The 16,479-nt window shown below is 35.9% G+C and overlaps 1 protein-coding gene across 1 annotated transcript in view; it reads left to right on the top strand.

The window, feature by feature from the left end:
- Window positions 1-16,479, top strand: part of PTPRN2 (protein tyrosine phosphatase receptor type N2) — a gene marked incomplete at its 5' end in the record, with an annotated part of 646,773 nt that overhangs the window by 223,722 nt on the left and 406,572 nt on the right. Inside the window, 2 exons of the mRNA XM_032183394.1 lie at window positions 3,392-3,509; window positions 8,679-8,841. Of these exons, the coding sequence (XP_032039285.1) occupies window positions 3,392-3,509; window positions 8,679-8,841 (281 nt within the window). The remainder of the gene's footprint in view (window positions 1-3,391; window positions 3,510-8,678; window positions 8,842-16,479) is intronic.

Genomic DNA, 16,479 nt, shown 5'->3' with positions numbered 1-16,479 from the left:
AGCTTTTTTTTTTTTTTTTTTTTTTTTTTTTTTAATGGGGACTCACAACCATCGGTGCTGTTGAGCTGAGAACAATTTTGTATCTGCGTCATTTCAGTGGCCACCAGTCTCCTTCTCTTGCTCACGCATCGGCATTGATTGCTTGTGAGAACTCACAGGTAGGACGTGCAGGTGTGGGTGTCCCCCCGTACTGCTCCCCATTAGTGACATGGAAGTAATGTGTGTACAAGAGCACCACTGTGATCCTGCTCAGCCAGTGGAGACAAATTGTTATAATTGGGTGGTAAGCCGGGAGTGGGTACTAGGTGTGATGCTGAAGACAAAGGGGACAGGAAATCGCCGTATGGCATCATGTGCCTCTTCCCAACCTTAATTTTGATTGCAGCTGTCAGCGTGGTATTAGAATTCTTGAATGTGCTATTCTATTGAGCTCAGTGTGTGGGAGAGATGTTTTTTTGTAACTGAAACAATGCTGGAAAATGATTGGCAGAAGGTTGGCTTTAGAAGCAGTTCTGGAGATAGTTGCATAAGGAGCAGCAAAGTTCACCAGTTGCAGAGAGGAGACTTCCTTGATGATTTTGCATGCATTTTTCATCCATGTGTTCTGACTCTTATCTGAGCTATAAGTGCTGGGAGATACAGTTGAGAAGTCATAATCCCTTAATTCTAGTTTCTTAAACTCTATAATAAATACTCTGTTTTTCTTTCATCTGTTTGCTCTTTTAATGCCACAGTTATGTTCTTTTTCGGTGTTAAGTACTGTTTGCTTGTACTGGTTGGAAATGCATTTTGAGAAAATGTTAAAATTGTGCGTCAGGAGAAAGAAAGTACACCCAAGTTAACAAAAGACAGTTATGACTACTGAGAATTGGGAGTGCAATGCTTTGCTGTTCTTTTTTACCAAAAACATTCTTTCATGGAGGCATAAAGACCTACCTAGCTATTGACACCTCTGTCTGCTCCTAAATATATTGCTCAGGACTGAGAGAGATTAATTTCTTATCTTTATGCAGATACTGCAGATGAATTCTTTCATGCTTTAATTTCAACAAAACTCTTGAGAGTGGCTCTGTGTGTTTTTCTTCAATCTTTTCAGTAATTACTGAATAATCTTTAACGTTTAAAAAGGCTAGTATTGGCTTAGAGTTGCAAAATTGAAACTGTAGTGATTTTGGAAACATAGAATAGTAGTTTTATAGCTATATATATATGTATACGTACTTTATCTGAACTTATTTGTTGCACTTCTAAATTTGAATGTTATCACATTTCTTGTCCTGGATGAATTTTTAACATTAGTAAAAATGTGTAATGCTAGGCAACAGAGAAGTAAAGTGAAACATATATATATATAAATATATATATATATAAACATCCATATATATATATAAACCTCCAAAATAAATTTAATAACACTACGCCAAAATAATCATAGGTGCGTAGTGACTCATTTTTGTGTACTCACATAAGAACTTGTTCTGAGCAGGCTTAGATTGAGATTTGTGAACTGATTTGAATCCATCTACTTACATGGCACATTTGAAAAGGTGAGATTTGCATTTGAAAAGGATGAATCAGATCTAAAAATATCTTGGAGATTCTTCCCCCTCCCAAGGGTCTGGAATCATCTACTGTAGCCATTAACATCTGACATGATTTCAGATGAAGTGTTTCCTCAATAAACTTGAGTAATATTTTTATTTAAGAAAACAGTGAAAAGGAACAAAAAGCAGGTGTCAAAGAACTTTTTTTGTTTGTTAAATCCCATGCATGCTTACATTACTTCTGGATTGTGTATTATTATTTTCATTACTGGAAAAAAAATGAAGTTTGTGTTGCAGTATACTTATATCTTTCCAAAATGGGAACTTTTTTCCTTAAAACTTGTCTAAATCCCAGACAACTGCACAGACTGAATACTTCCTCAGCCTGTTTAATCTTACACCCAACTTCATAGAATCATAGAATCATTAAGGTTGGAAAAGGCCTTCACTGAGGCTGAAAATCTAATAAATTTTGAAGTTATTTTACTTCTGCATGCTCCCAACTGTCTCCTTTGGCAGAATGGACAAATTTCCTGTTTAAGCTTCTTTTTTAAAATCCAGGCTTAAGTAAACAGAGAATGAACACCACCTTAATACCCTGGAAAAATCTGAAGAATATAACCCTTTTTTTAATAGCCCGCTGGATAAAGCACTCAGCCAAGAAGTGAAATGGCCAAGTTCTGGGTTCTGCTGAGACTGATGATGCTTTTGCTGCATCCTAAGAGAGTGCCTATACCAACACTTCTGTTGTTGACTGAATGGCGCTGAAGTTTATAGCATGTGCATGAAATAGTGACTGAGCCAGAAATTCCTCTTCTGAGGCTGGTTCTAACAACCAGATGCATCCCTTCCCATCTGCAGCTAGAGAGGATTTTTCTTTAGGCACTTTCTTACAGTAAGATATTAGCAGGATCACCAAATCTGGAACTTTTATTAATATTCATTCGGGGGTTTTGTGGTGGTTTATTGCACGTGGCATAAAAGCAGAAATTCTCCGCAATTATGTGATATTTAGTTATTAGATAATTACAGAGAATTGCATGGGCAAGTTCTATGAACTAAAGAGTTACTGCAACATCTAAAATCTACAAATCAGATAACAATTATGTTTGGAGTTATATCATTATTATAAGTGAGATTGGCAGTGATTACCATGAGATTGGCAGTGCATGTTATTAATAAGTAATCACTGGAATTTGCCTTCATAGTTGCACTTCCCCCTTGCTGTAAAGTTCTTTGTCACAACATTTAAGTATAAAGATAACATAAATTGCCCTCCACATGGTTTAGATTAAAACTCAAAGTACTTATTTCTTCTGCAATACTAGCTCCTTAATAGTGTAAAAGTGTAATTTTATAGAGAGAGAGAAGAGAAGGGGCAATGTGGTGTGAATGAAGGAGAAGTGATGGAACCACCTGTAGGAAGCAACTATTCAATGAGTACTAGCATCCAGTTTTAAAGCCCTCTGCCTTTTAATAGCTAGCTAGTGAGATAACTCTTCTCCATAGGTATTTCCAAATTTTTTTTTTTTTTTTAACACACATATATATATATAAAAGCTTATTTGTAACTAGCTAAAATTCTATTAAGAATCAGAATCTTTTAAAATCTCATCATGTCTTCTATTCCTTCCATTTTACGAAAAGTTTGATTAATAAAATTTCTTACAGTAGAGAGGAACCTGTAGTTCACTGCTGGATTCACATTGAATAAAGCTTTTTTTTTTTTCTTTTTTTAATTTTATTTTTATATTGTTAATATAGAGCATATTATTGCCAAACTTTAAAGTTACTAAGCAGTGTTTTGCTTCTTTGTTTATTTGTTTGTCTTTTTCATTATTTATCAGGTTTTACCTGGAAAGATGATTATACGCAGCATGTTATTGGTCAGGAACTGTCAAACATTCACAAAATCCACAACAGACACCCTGATATATTTGTATCTGAAGCATCTGATACAGGAAGGTAAGTCTTCAACAGTGTTTTTGCATGGTAGGTTTTGGGGAGGTTTTGGAAATGATGAGAAACAGATTGGTTCAGAAGCTGAATTAAATACATCACTAAAATACTGTGTAGGTGACAAAAGGAAACGAGTTGTACAACAGTACTGAAAACATGGTTAGGAAAACAGCAGATAGAATGAAATAAAATACCCAGTCCTGTTCTTACGATTATCATCAGATTAAGAAAATATGTCTTCTATTGTTAATTTAGGTGTCAGAAAACCAAATGTCAGGTCTTTTATCCTGTTCATGCAGTATCTAGTCACAGTTCAGCCAGCTGTACTTATGAATGGCTTAAAAAGGGAGGCTTGTACAGTAAACATTTTAATCTGGAATAAGCCAACAAAAAGAAACAAAGGGAATAAAAATTAGATTCTGGGCATCCACTTATATCTTCAAAATCTTATTCTTCCAATACACAGTTGTAACTGAAGGAGGACTCTTGCAGGATCTTATGGCAGAAAAGGCTGGGACCTTTCTACCTGTACTTTACATTATAGCAACCATTTTCCTTGTGGCTTTACTGAGGGGGCAATTTTTACTGAGGGGCAATTTAACAGTTATTGATGGCAAGAGACACAACATCTTTAATTGCATAGAATGATACGGATGTTTTGGATGTAATGTCATCTTCATACACAGACACGTATAAATTTACTCTTTTACCTGTTATATTATGCCCCTACAGTCTTCAAGTGCAACCCAATCACGCAAACCCCCAAAAGGAAATTTTAAAAGGTGTAAAATTTTAGAAAATGTTAAAAATGGGGAATTTGGCTTTCTCGTACATGGTTTTATGAAAAACAATCTCAAAATCAGTGAAATTCATAGCAACTCCTTTTTGCTAGAAAACTTTCTTCATAGTGGAACAAAGCTCAAGCTTCTAGCCTCAATGGCAATACATTTGTTGTTGGATCTTCATATGTTGCAAAGAAGATGAAAATATTTCTGTTCTCTTTTTATGGAAAAAAAAAAAAAAAAAAAAAAAAAAAGGCAGCTCTGTAATTGAAAATGCCCAGCAGCTTCATCTGTGTTTATGTCAGTTTGTTTTGATTTAGTTCATAGAATTTGAGCCTGTATTTTGCATATATGCTGATTCTTTTAATGTAAAAGAAACAAAAGCATACCTTAAAGTTACAGTGCTGTATACTTTGGGAGAGCAGTAAGGTATGAGCGTAACTTCAAGAGACAGTAATCCATAATTTATCACAAAGCAGATAACAACACATGGTAGAATCCATAAATCTGTTCTCACTGCACAGAGGCACTAAATGCCATTACTGCATGGATAGTACTGTACCTGGTATCAGAAATGATTTTGAATATCTTGGGGATTTTTTTTTTAATGATTGTACCTGTAACTTTTATTCATGGAAGTAAGATAAAATAGGCCAGATTTCCACAAGAACAAAAAAAAAAATGTATAAGAAGATACGAAAAATAATTTAGGTTTTATACTGAAAACAGATGATCACTTTCAGAAGTTCCTGCTGAGATCAGGTTTGAACTGGTTTGCATTTTTAACTAGAACTATACTTAAAAAAAAAAAAAAAACACAACATTTTGTGTATTGGCACTTTAGGAACATCAGACTTTCAAATGTGTTCCACTTACAGCTGTTCCCATTGTCGATAGATTTTCTGAAGTTACCAAGCTGTGCCTCTGAAAGCATTATCTTATGTGCCAACAGTTTAAAACATTAATTGATTTTTCTGGTTGTCCATTTGCAATGTATTCTGTAGGTCAGGGAACAGTAGGAACTTTTTTCATGGCTTCTTATAGATTCTAATAAAAAGTGCTGTATGCTTAGTGTGCTCAATACACTTGCTAAAGTATTATCAGACAATAATTAAATAATTAAAAAAGCAACTTAGTGTAGGTATCTCATTATCAAAGAAACATTATGGCAGGGAGACCTTTTATTAAGGATAAAGTGTGTAATAAGACAATATGAAGTCATATTAATGAGTCATTAATCCCCACAGAGTTAGTGAGAGCAAGAAAATAGACTCAGACACTTGAAAGGTAAATTGACTTAGGCTAAATTAGTGCGTATGAAATCTGATGGAACAGAAGACATGGATTTCATCTTAAAAAAAAAAAAAAAAAAAAAAAAGGAAACTGGGAGCTTGTTTTCAAGATGAAAGTTCTTTCTTTGGTGGCTAACTGGAGTGTACATGGTATTTCCCGGGCCCTTATTAAATTTCAAAAAAAAACCATTCTTGAAAGAGGATCCAAGATAAAGGAAAAAAATCCATTCTGCACACTGGGGATAAATGTCAGTTGTGTTCATTGGTGCAATTAGGCAAAACCACAAACGTTTCCAGCAAGCTTCAATGTATAAAGTGGGGTATAGCATTATTTCTATAATAAAACCATCATTAAGTCAGTAATAAGATTCTCACAGTATTAAAAGGGAGAAACTCTTTATTCTAAAAAGTGTGGTATCTATTAATAGAGAACATTCTAGAAAAGCATTATATCTGAGGTGCAGAGATTCAGATATTTCCATGTAAAAGCTTCCAATGCCCTGTTTTTGGTAGGATAGTATAATTATTTCTATGGATAAATAAGTAAGTATATTATTGTCTTTATACACTGTAGTTCTTTGTATGCAAAGTCCTTTTTTTCTGAATAAAATAAAACTGAAAATGCTTCCAAATAAGTGCACAACAAGAACTCAGATGACAGTCATTTCTTGTACTCACCAGGTGTTTTAACATAGTCCTCTTTCATCCATTTTCTACTATCACTTTGTCAAATTTAAAGGAAATATTTTAATTCAGTTACAATAATAGCTCATTTAATGCATTTTACCTTCTGTGTTAACAAGGTGAACAACAGTGATATACTGGTGAACTACAAAGATTTTAACAAATCTTTCAGAGGTATTTGAAGGATTTTACTAAAGTTGCCATCAATTGAAATGTATGCTTTATCAGTCTTTTACATTTTAATTGTTATTTTTTCAGTTTGTAGGATAAAATATTATATCTAATATGGAATTTAAACACAATTTTGAGAGAAATTGCTATCTTCTTAAGAAAAAATGAGAAATCATACACCTCAGATTTTGCTTCTACCACCAGTGCAAGTGATTATACACTGTAAATAATGGCTTGAAAAGCTAACCTAAATACTGTCTTTTATCTGTGCATTCAGTTCCCATTAGCTCCAGTGGAAATCCTCAGGGCAGAATTTGGTCTGGTATTTCTGTTTTTCCTTTCTTTTCAAAGTTAGTGAAGAAAGGCAAAGATAGATGTTGGAATTAATTGATAAATGAAAGATGAGTGCATGAAACTGGGATGCCTTCTATGATGAGAGCCTCTTTGGATTAGTTCATCTCTATTGAAGCAGAAAGCATACTGCCCGTCTCTTTCTAAAAGTGCAGAACAGTTTTAGCCTGGCGTTAAGTTGAAAAGGAGGTGGATAACGTTACGTGCACATCCACCCTCCATAGAAAGGCAGAATTTAGAACTCTGCAATAAGAGAATAATATGAACAGCACGAGAAGGAAGCAAAGTTGTCAAGTTCTCTATACATGTAGTTTTCTGTGCAGAAAACTTTATTTTCCTAGATTTTGTTTACCAGTTCGGTAACTGGTGGTTCTCCTGGAATTGCACATGGTTGCAAAGGCCAGGCCATGGCTCTACCCTGAGGCAGGCTGAGTTCTTGGCTTTCACCTCCTGAGGAGACCAAGCTGCGCCAGCCGGGGTGGCAGGCCTGATTCAGGCCTCCTGCCCCGCTGCCTTAGCTCCATGATGCATTTGTTTCTGCATCCAAAGCTGTCAAGTTCCTTGCTAAAGCAGAAAAACTAAATTTTCCCCACTCACAAGCTGCCTCTTGGTGGGGGTGGATGCTTTTTTCTGGTTCTTCAAAGTGAGCAACCCTGCGAGCACTATTGGTTGCGGTGCCACCACAGCAAATTAGATTATTAATTACATTTATCAGTATTAAATTAGTCAGGACACGCATTTGATACAGCTGTGAACATTGAAGGAAGTCTAATACTTTGTGCATGAAGTAATATAATTAAACCCAAGATTTGGAAAATAAGATAAAGGTACTCTCAAGCTGTGCTCCCAAATGAGCACCATGACGTGAACTAGTGGAATAAAAGTTTGCTTACAGTAGTGTGGAGGTGTTGAAAGTGAAGTGATGCCTTGTCTTCCTAATCTGGAAGGCTCCTCCACCTGGAATTGTTCTTCACTGAAGTGTGTGGGCACATAGGTAGGAAATGGTGACAATGGGAAAAAGGTGAGGTGACCTTTTTCTGCATCCCTCAATATGATGTGACACTCGCAGGCAATGAAACAGATTGGGGACCCTCCCTCTGCTGTCTTGCATGAGGAATGAAGTAGCTGCTGGCGTTGACATTTGAATTATCATCATCATTGACATGTTGTTGAGATAGATGAGGAGAGCTGGTAATAATTCAGATTCATTGCACACAACATTCTGAAGCTCATATAAAAGCTTCTACACTGCTGTTGGTTAATCACCTTTTTAGTTTTTCTTTGCAAATGTCACCTAGATCTGTTTAAAACAGTCAGGAAACACTGCTATTCTATGATTCCCAAGCACATGAGAAGATCAGAAGAGATACTTTCCCCATCTCATTATTCCCTCATTAAGTTTCTTGCTGGAGTTGACTTGCTCAGTTATTTCACCATGTTCAGGAGTCTTACCATATTCTGTAAATTGCTGTGGGGCCCTAATGGTGTTGATTTCTGTCATCATCCAGCAATATTTTGAAGTATAGGAGCTATCTTGTATCTTTTTTTGGGGTGTAATTTAATCATGCATAGTTTCTTTTTACAAGTGTTTTCTTCTGAATATGACTTGGCCTCAAAGTAGGCATTTTATTTGATTTATTGTTGGATCATTAACTTTGATTCATGAAATAAATTGTTAACAGTGATTTTTTTTTTACACTTTCTGCTGAAACATTGAATTTTCTGTACTTTTGTGGTTGTTAAGCTTTTGAATGCCTTTTTTTGTTTTGTTTTGTTAAGAACTGCTGAATAGAAGTAACTTCAATGTTTTGCAGTGTAAAACATTACCTTTTATGTTGTGCACATTGTATGTTGTGCGGGCTGGTAATGTTCTTTCCTTTGCTTTTGCTGTACAGGATTTTGGAACAGAATGCAGATAATGAAAGAAATTCTGATCTGGAAAATGATGTAAACTTGGCCAAGTCACTTCAGCAATATCTTAAATATCTAAATATTCTCTCCCAGTCTGCAGCTACAAATTTATATCCAAGGAAGAAGAACGACAAAGCTTCTGTCAAGGTTGTATTTTTAATATAGTTCCTACATTCTGTGATTTCTGGCTTTCTTTTCCTGTGAACTTTGCTTATTTTTCAATTTTCCCTTCTGTCCTGACACCAGACATTGTTTCTTATTGCCTCCTCCAACTGATTATCATAACTGCACTAACCAAGTTCTTCTCAAATGAGCTGAGTCAACTTCAACACTGTAAACCACAGATCTCTTCTAATCTGGAACATTTTACCTAAATTAGGGACTGATTCTATGTTAGGAAAGAAAGAGAGTGGGATAAAAGCTGTAGCATCTTCACTGGCTGATCTGAACACCCCCCTGCCCCCCATTACAGCACCTGTAATGCTCCTCTCCGAAGAGCTGACAGAACTAGCCTGTGAATTCTTGGTGTTTATTCCTACTTCTTATTGATCATAAAGGAAGCTTATGGTGACCAATTAAGGTGCAGATTGTATACATAATAAATAAAGCTAGGAAGATAAATCACACCTATTAAATCTTGGGTATTGGCTATGATTTTTTAATTATTATTATTTTTTAAATAATGCCTATTTGAGAACTACAACAATGCTTTCCTTTCCTAGAAAAAATCTATCTGGTTCCAAATGGAGTTTGATAAATTTGTAAAATGTTTAGATGATGTGGATGCATATGACAGGCCCTCACAGTCCTACATCTTTTGCTCAAAAAAAAGCATGTTGGTGAAAAAAAAAAAAAAAAAAAAAAAAAAAAAAAAGCATTGATTTAAAGAAATAAACTGCTGTTATGGGGATTCTTCCAAAAAATTGGTATGCGCTGTTTGCATGAATACAGTGTAAATGCAACAACCTTATCTAAAAAATACACTTAAGATTTAGGAAAAAAACAGGTGAAGAAATTATGTCCAAGCCATACTGCTAGCTTTTTCCAAGAACTAACTCAGAAATGTAGAACTTCTGCAGTGTTTCTGCATCAGCAGCTCCCAACAGCAGTGTAAGTTGTATCAACGATTAAATCATGGCACATCTGAAGTGTTGTTCTGTTGAGAAGCTGCAAGTTTCCAGTTTCACTGGTTGGGATGTATAACTAAACTACGATTCATAGCGTATGTCAATGGGTACTCAGCTGGGGCAGAAGAAACCTGCAGGCAGTGGCAAGGCAGCTTTGGGGATGGATGGCTTACCATCTTTGTGGTGCTTTGCCTCAGCTCTTTACTTGTGGGCACTGACTGCAGTGAAGATGCCCCGCTTTATATCGCTGGCTTTAGGAGAAGAGAAAACTTGCCCAAGAAGTATTTCAGTGGGTCTGGTGCTGTCATGCAAGTTCATAAATAATCCATATGGCTGAGACCTTCTGTGGGGAAGCCTGCTGTGATAACACCACCCACCAACCTTATCGAGTGTTGCCATGGAGATGGGTACTCTGAAGCCTGGGGGAGTGGGATAAAGACGAGGAAATCTGGAAATGAAGCACGTATAGAAGCAAACCATACGCTTCTATTTACTAAGGAGCATTCTAAAGCAGCAGACATTGAGCCAGACATGTTACCTATAATTTAAATTTAAAAAAAGAAGAGAGAGAGGGACAGAGAGGAAAAATATCTTAAAAATCAGCAATAAATCATGAATTTTACATGATCCTGGAGATGTTTTCTTGTCCTTTGCAAATCAAATGTGACTGCTGTTCTTTAAAAAGAAACAAGAGGGACACAGTGTTTGTACCTTGATTCATTGGGTCATTAATGGAATAAGTTTAAACAAAATAGAAGACAAAATGTATTCTACTCCAGGGAGCAGGAAAAATAAAATAAAAATAAATAAATATTTAATGGCTAGAAAAGAGTATGAAGGAAAGTAATTGCAAGAACTGTATTTGATATGGTCATACCACTTGAAGTCGTAAATGACTATCATAAGCATGTTCAACAAAATCTTGATGTCTTGTTTTGTAGTTCACAATGAACATGTGTTACACAGTTGTAGCAAGTTCTTATCTTTTTTAGCTTTCTTGACATATTCTAATTAAAAATAAGGGTAAGACAGAGGTACTTTACCCTACTTAGAATCACAGCTTTTGGGCTGTTGCCCTTCTTACAAAATCATTTTCTTTCAAGTATATATTTACCTCTGTTACTTCAGCCTTGCTGTCGGGGAGCAGGAGATGTAACGCTGCTCTGGTTGCTTTGATACCTTACCTTCTATGAAGTATAGCTGAATCTTGCAGAAATTGAGTGCTTCTAGGCAGACTCCCTGAGTGGGTTCTGTTTTGTTCTGAAACTGTCATCAGAAGACTCCGGACAAGAGTAAAAGAAAGGAAGAGAAGAGACTAAGAGAGTTTAAAAGCATCCAAAAGTTTTATTTAGTATCTTAACTTAAAAATTTTTAATCAGTCTTTATAAACTTTGGGTATTTTCCTACTGTGTTCCACATGCATGTTACCAGAATTAAAGTACAGAATTCACCATTAACAGGCAGAACACGCATACAGTTATGTACAAAGCTGAAAAATGAGCCAGAACAAAACTTAAAACAGGAAACTCTCTTCATATTCCTCTTGTTCAAACAACTGTCAGATAGAGGCTTGATACAACAGTGACAGAAATAACACTGTCAAGCTTAAATCATGTGGTGGAACAAAACCTGTAAGTTTGCCATTTATAGAAAGAGCTCCTTTGAGTGGATTTGGAAGCACTAACTTAGATTTTTATTTTTTTTTTCTCAGTATTTAGACAGTATCTACTGCAGGCTGTAATCTAGCCAGCTGATAATAACTCTGCCAGTGGATAAATAACAGTAAATTGGAAGATTTGGTGAGTTTGTTTCCTGAGGATTACAGTTGTAAAGAACATTTCACTTCAGTTCAGCTGGAAAGAGTTGTTCAGAAAATGAGCACTTGGTGGCATTTGTTACTTAAGCATTAGCTAGTGGGAATTTGGGTTGTTGTTTCTTTTCTCTCTCTCTCTCTCTCTTTTTTTTTTTTTTTCCACTCCACTTAATGAAGGTTTTACCATTCACAAAATGCTGCATTATCAATCTCTGTGATTTGTTTCTGCTAAACCTGGACTTGGTATGAAAAATAACATATAGCTAGGCACATGCACAGCATGAGAAAGCTTGGCTTCTCTTACCTACTGAGGCAAGAAATCCAAAGGCTTCAGGTGTGTGAATTCTCCTGCTCATCTCTCCAGTTAGAGCAGACCTCTCTTCCATGGAAAACAAACAAGTAAACAAAATACACACAGACACACCCAAGGACAAAACCGAAATAAAAACAAAACAGAACAAAACAAACCAAACAAACAAAAAAACCACTACATTTTATACATTTCTACTGAAACTGAGAAACAGTTTTGCTGGGTTGTAAGGGATAGCACATAGTTGATATCTCTGAAGCCATCCAGCTGTAAAACCAGAGCTCACTTGCGCTGCTGCTGCTGCTGGTAGCCCTGCTGCTGGGCTCTGCGTGAGCAGAACATAGCAGGGGGTGTGTGCGAAGCCTTGAGGAGAACTTAAGTAAAGTAGTTGGAAAAGGAAAAAAAAAAAATACGGAAAAAAAAGTTGCCATGTCCACAGTGGCTGTTAGAACAAAGCAAAAAGAGAGGCAGTAAAAACGATCAGGATGGAAACAAATGCTGCTGTTGCCTACTTTTCAGCAACCATTAGCTCAGGCAGTAGGCAGTGATCTCATGTTATATATATATTTTTTTTAAAGTCCAAATGCCTGCAGTTGAATAATTGCATGTGATTTCAATTATACTGCTTTCATCTGATTACGAATAATTTTTTAGTTGTCATAGAAAGAGAAAAGATTTGAAATGTGGTCCAAGAGTATTTTAAAGTCTCAAACCCAGAAAGAGAATAAAAATAACTCAGCTGGACTGGCTTTTTATTTTTATTTTTTTCCTTTTTTTTCCTCGATGTACAGTTTGTACATATTCTTATGCTTTCTGATAGTCTGGCTTTTTAATTTTTTAATACCTCAGGCTGATAAAAGTACACTGCTCTGCTGCCATAACACTGCACAAGCTCTTTTCAAATGCAGCAGCCACATCCACCACCTAAGGACTGTAGGACTAAGAAAGCTGTCTGTTACACTTACACTAATGCTGCATTTCTTGTTGCAGGGGTCTCTGTTTTGTGGTTTAGGTTTTTAAGGATGGAAAAAACAAGTTACTGCTCTTGTGTCTTCAGTCTGACTTGGCTCCGAGGCTTTCAGATGTGGGTCCCACCTGCAGTTTGGGTCTTCCTCAGGCTGCTGTGCTGCTTAGGCCCCAGGACATAGTGTGGAGAGAAAATTGATTAACTCAGAGTCTTTGGGGAATTTCATTCATTTTCTGGAGTTTCCTCTTTGTTTTTTAATTACATGTATTTATTTGCAAGGCGTACTTTGTGTATAAATATTGTGTTTGCAGAAATTTCTGAGTCTCAGGTATTCTTCTAAGTTTTAAAGGACAGTTTGGAAAAAAACAATCTTTATTTTCATCAAAGAAGGTCTTTGAAGAATCATGAAGGGCAAAATGAGAGGATAAAGAGACTGGTTAGTGGCAGTGAGCTATGGCTGGTTGTTAGATCAGCAGTTCAATGGTGCTGAAAGGAGAAAAGGCACAAGTAAATACTCAAGGCAGTCAGCTTGCTGGAATCTTGAAGCTTATGAAGGTTAGGCAGGGTAAATCTTATATTTTGGTCCTTGGCACAAGGAGAAACTTTCCACTCTCCCCTTTCACATTCAGGGAAGAGTACTCATAGCTTTGCTGGGTTGAAAATCGATTGGGTCTTTGTAATTGATCTCCTGAAAGAACTAAGATGTGTAATAATTATTAAAAAGGATTAGTATTTGTTTTAGAAAATCAGAGTGCACAAATGCTGCAAGATATACTCTGAACTTATCTGCAAACAGTGATTATGCTGATTAACTAGTCAGAAATTATGCAGTCATTGCTTATTTTAATCTGGAGCAGTAATTCAGAAAAGCAGGACCCTTATTTGTCTAACATTGATTAAAATACAGTGCTGAATGAAGATTGTCAGGAATTGATTTGATGGCTGACTGTTGAAAAGCAAAAAACCTTTCTGCAGTGTATACATTTAAATTCTGCTTGTATAAATGGTAAAATTAATATTTCATATATGTTGGATTCTGCAAGAAAAATGTAATTCACCCTGTGCATAAACAGTTTAGTAAAAATATCAGTAATAATTGATAGAGTAACTCCCTGAAGCTACAGAATTGCCTGTCTATTGGCATATCTACACAACAACCATTAGAGTAATATTTGAATGTCTCAGAACATTGATGTATTTATTTACTTAATGCCCTTACAAAGTAGGGAAGAACTAATATCCCTATTTCACACACAGATTAGATAGCTTTTCTGAGGTCATGCAGGAGTATTTTGGTAGAGTGTAGACTTAAAGTTAAGCCTCAAATCCCAAATGAGTACTTCATCTGTTGGATCATTTTCCTCTCCATGGCTCTTTTCAGTTAAATAGAAACATTAAGGTCCTCTAACAAACAAACAGATAAAACCCTACAAGAACTGGAGAAGAATTCATTTAACCAAATACTAATGTTTGTGTAAGTGCAAGTCAGCCTAACTTCATTTTATGATCAGTGAAGAGAAAAAGGAATTTCCAAGTTATGCATAACTTGTAATATAAAAATATATATATATCATACATTATAATGGTCTTGCATATTATAATTATACAAATTTCTAAATATATAAAATAAAACATGGTAAATTCCACATCTGCACACATCTGTCAAGGATTTTTTTTTCTTTTTTTTTTTTTTTTTTTTCTGGGAGGACTGGTACCTGTACTTTCAAGGGTCTAACAGAATCATGGCTAAAAAGCCTAATAAAATTATGTGAAAGCTGTTTGTGCCATACATACAGACTTTAGTGATCTAATGTAACATGTGACTTAATTTTTGAGGTTAATAATTTGGCAAGTGAAGATTCTAGTGCCAGAACCATGCTCTTTGAGTCACAAAGTTAACACCTGGCTTTACCTACAATCTATGGGTTTGTGTACAGTGGGGTGACAGAACTTCCATGACTCACATAGAAATCCTAATCCCTTATCACACAGCTGTCTTATAAAGATTAATAGTTTGTTCAATGATTTGAAGGTGCAAGTGCTATAGAAATGGTATTATAAATGGTGTGTGTCAGGTCTGGGGGCTTATTTATAAAGCCAATTCATTTCTTTCTAGTAACTAATGGGTGAAGCATTGATTGATGGTTTTAAAATCTCAAATACTGACTGGACAATAAGATTTCCTTCTTTTTCAGACCCCTCCCCACCCTTTCAAAAACAACTCTATTTTTCCATGTGTTTAAAGTTTTTGCATTTCTTCGGATAAAGGTAGTCTCTACACTCATATCTCATATGTTGAAGTTATAAATATGTTGAATTGGTGCTAATGTGCTCAACTTTTGGCAGATGAAGATCTTCATGTTTCTATGTAAATCATCTTTAGATAATGAGTTAGCTCAATATACCAGCATATGCCTAGAGAAAATGTGTTTAAACATCTTTCGCTGAAACCTTAAGTAACAGACTTATTGACATATGAGCAAACTGTTCTCATAGAAGGGAGGCTGATAAACCCTGGTATATCTATCGGCACCGATCACCACGCTGCACAATTTCTACCATCCAAAAGGGGCTGTTTGTCGCTTTATTGGTTCTTGTTCTAATGTTAGGGAGCTCCTGAATCTGGTAGCTGGAGAGAGCTGAAGGCACTCTGAGGCTGGCAGTCAAACCACCATGGCACACAGATTAGACAGCTCCTCACCCAGTGCTGTAGAAACTTCATTTTATCCAATAGGATGCAGATTTCTCAGAAACAGAGACAACAACCAGCAGTTACTTATGAAGACTAAAGCCAGCAAGTTCCTCAGCAGCACAAGAAATGACAACTAATGATAAGAATTATTTATGCAGGAGAGTCTGCTAGAGAAGGCTGAAGGGTAGGCGTGCAGCTAAGAACATCCCAAAGGAGACCAAGAATGGCTGGGAACATTTGTGACTTAAAAGTGAATTTTTTAAATAGTTACTTATACATGAAAGAATGCAGTGTAGTTATCCTATGTTTTCTCTTTTATTTTGGAGGTTGTTTTGTTTAAAAATGGTAGAATAAACTGCTCACAATCAAATCTCTGTCAACTGAAATTGTAGTAGATAAGTGTAGATAAGTGTAGATTATTGAATGCTATACAGTCAGGCCCCAGACAATTCTGTTACATTGCAGTTTCACAACCAGAATTAGGAAGCAAAGTCATCACTTGTTTTGACCAAAGGAGATTCTGAGAAGTCCTTTTGCTTGATCAGGCTTTTGGCATTGCAAACTACAGGATGTTAATTAACAATCTTTGCCATCTTTACTTCTCTGATGTAGTCCTTAAATAGTTTCAAAGCTGTTATAATTCTCAGGGAGAAAATATGAGATAGCTACAGAAAATTATTAGTGAAATAATAGATCATATGAGATGACCGTAATAGCCCCTGTTGCCTTAAGCTTGTGAATCTGTCAGAAGACCATGGGCCTGGTATTGTACCATTGCTGCAGGAGGCACTGGCTTGGCCTCTTTAGTGGAATCTGGATTATATATTCATCTTCCTAGTTTTTTTTTTTTTTATTTCCCCCCCCAGTGATTTCTTG

Source organism: Aythya fuligula, chromosome 2 (genome assembly GCF_009819795.1).
Source record: "Aythya fuligula isolate bAytFul2 chromosome 2, bAytFul2.pri, whole genome shotgun sequence".
Lineage (NCBI taxonomy): Eukaryota > Metazoa > Chordata > Aves > Anseriformes > Anatidae > Aythya > Aythya fuligula.
Note: the sequence above shows the minus strand (reverse complement) of the source record. Positions and strands in the feature narration are given on the sequence as shown.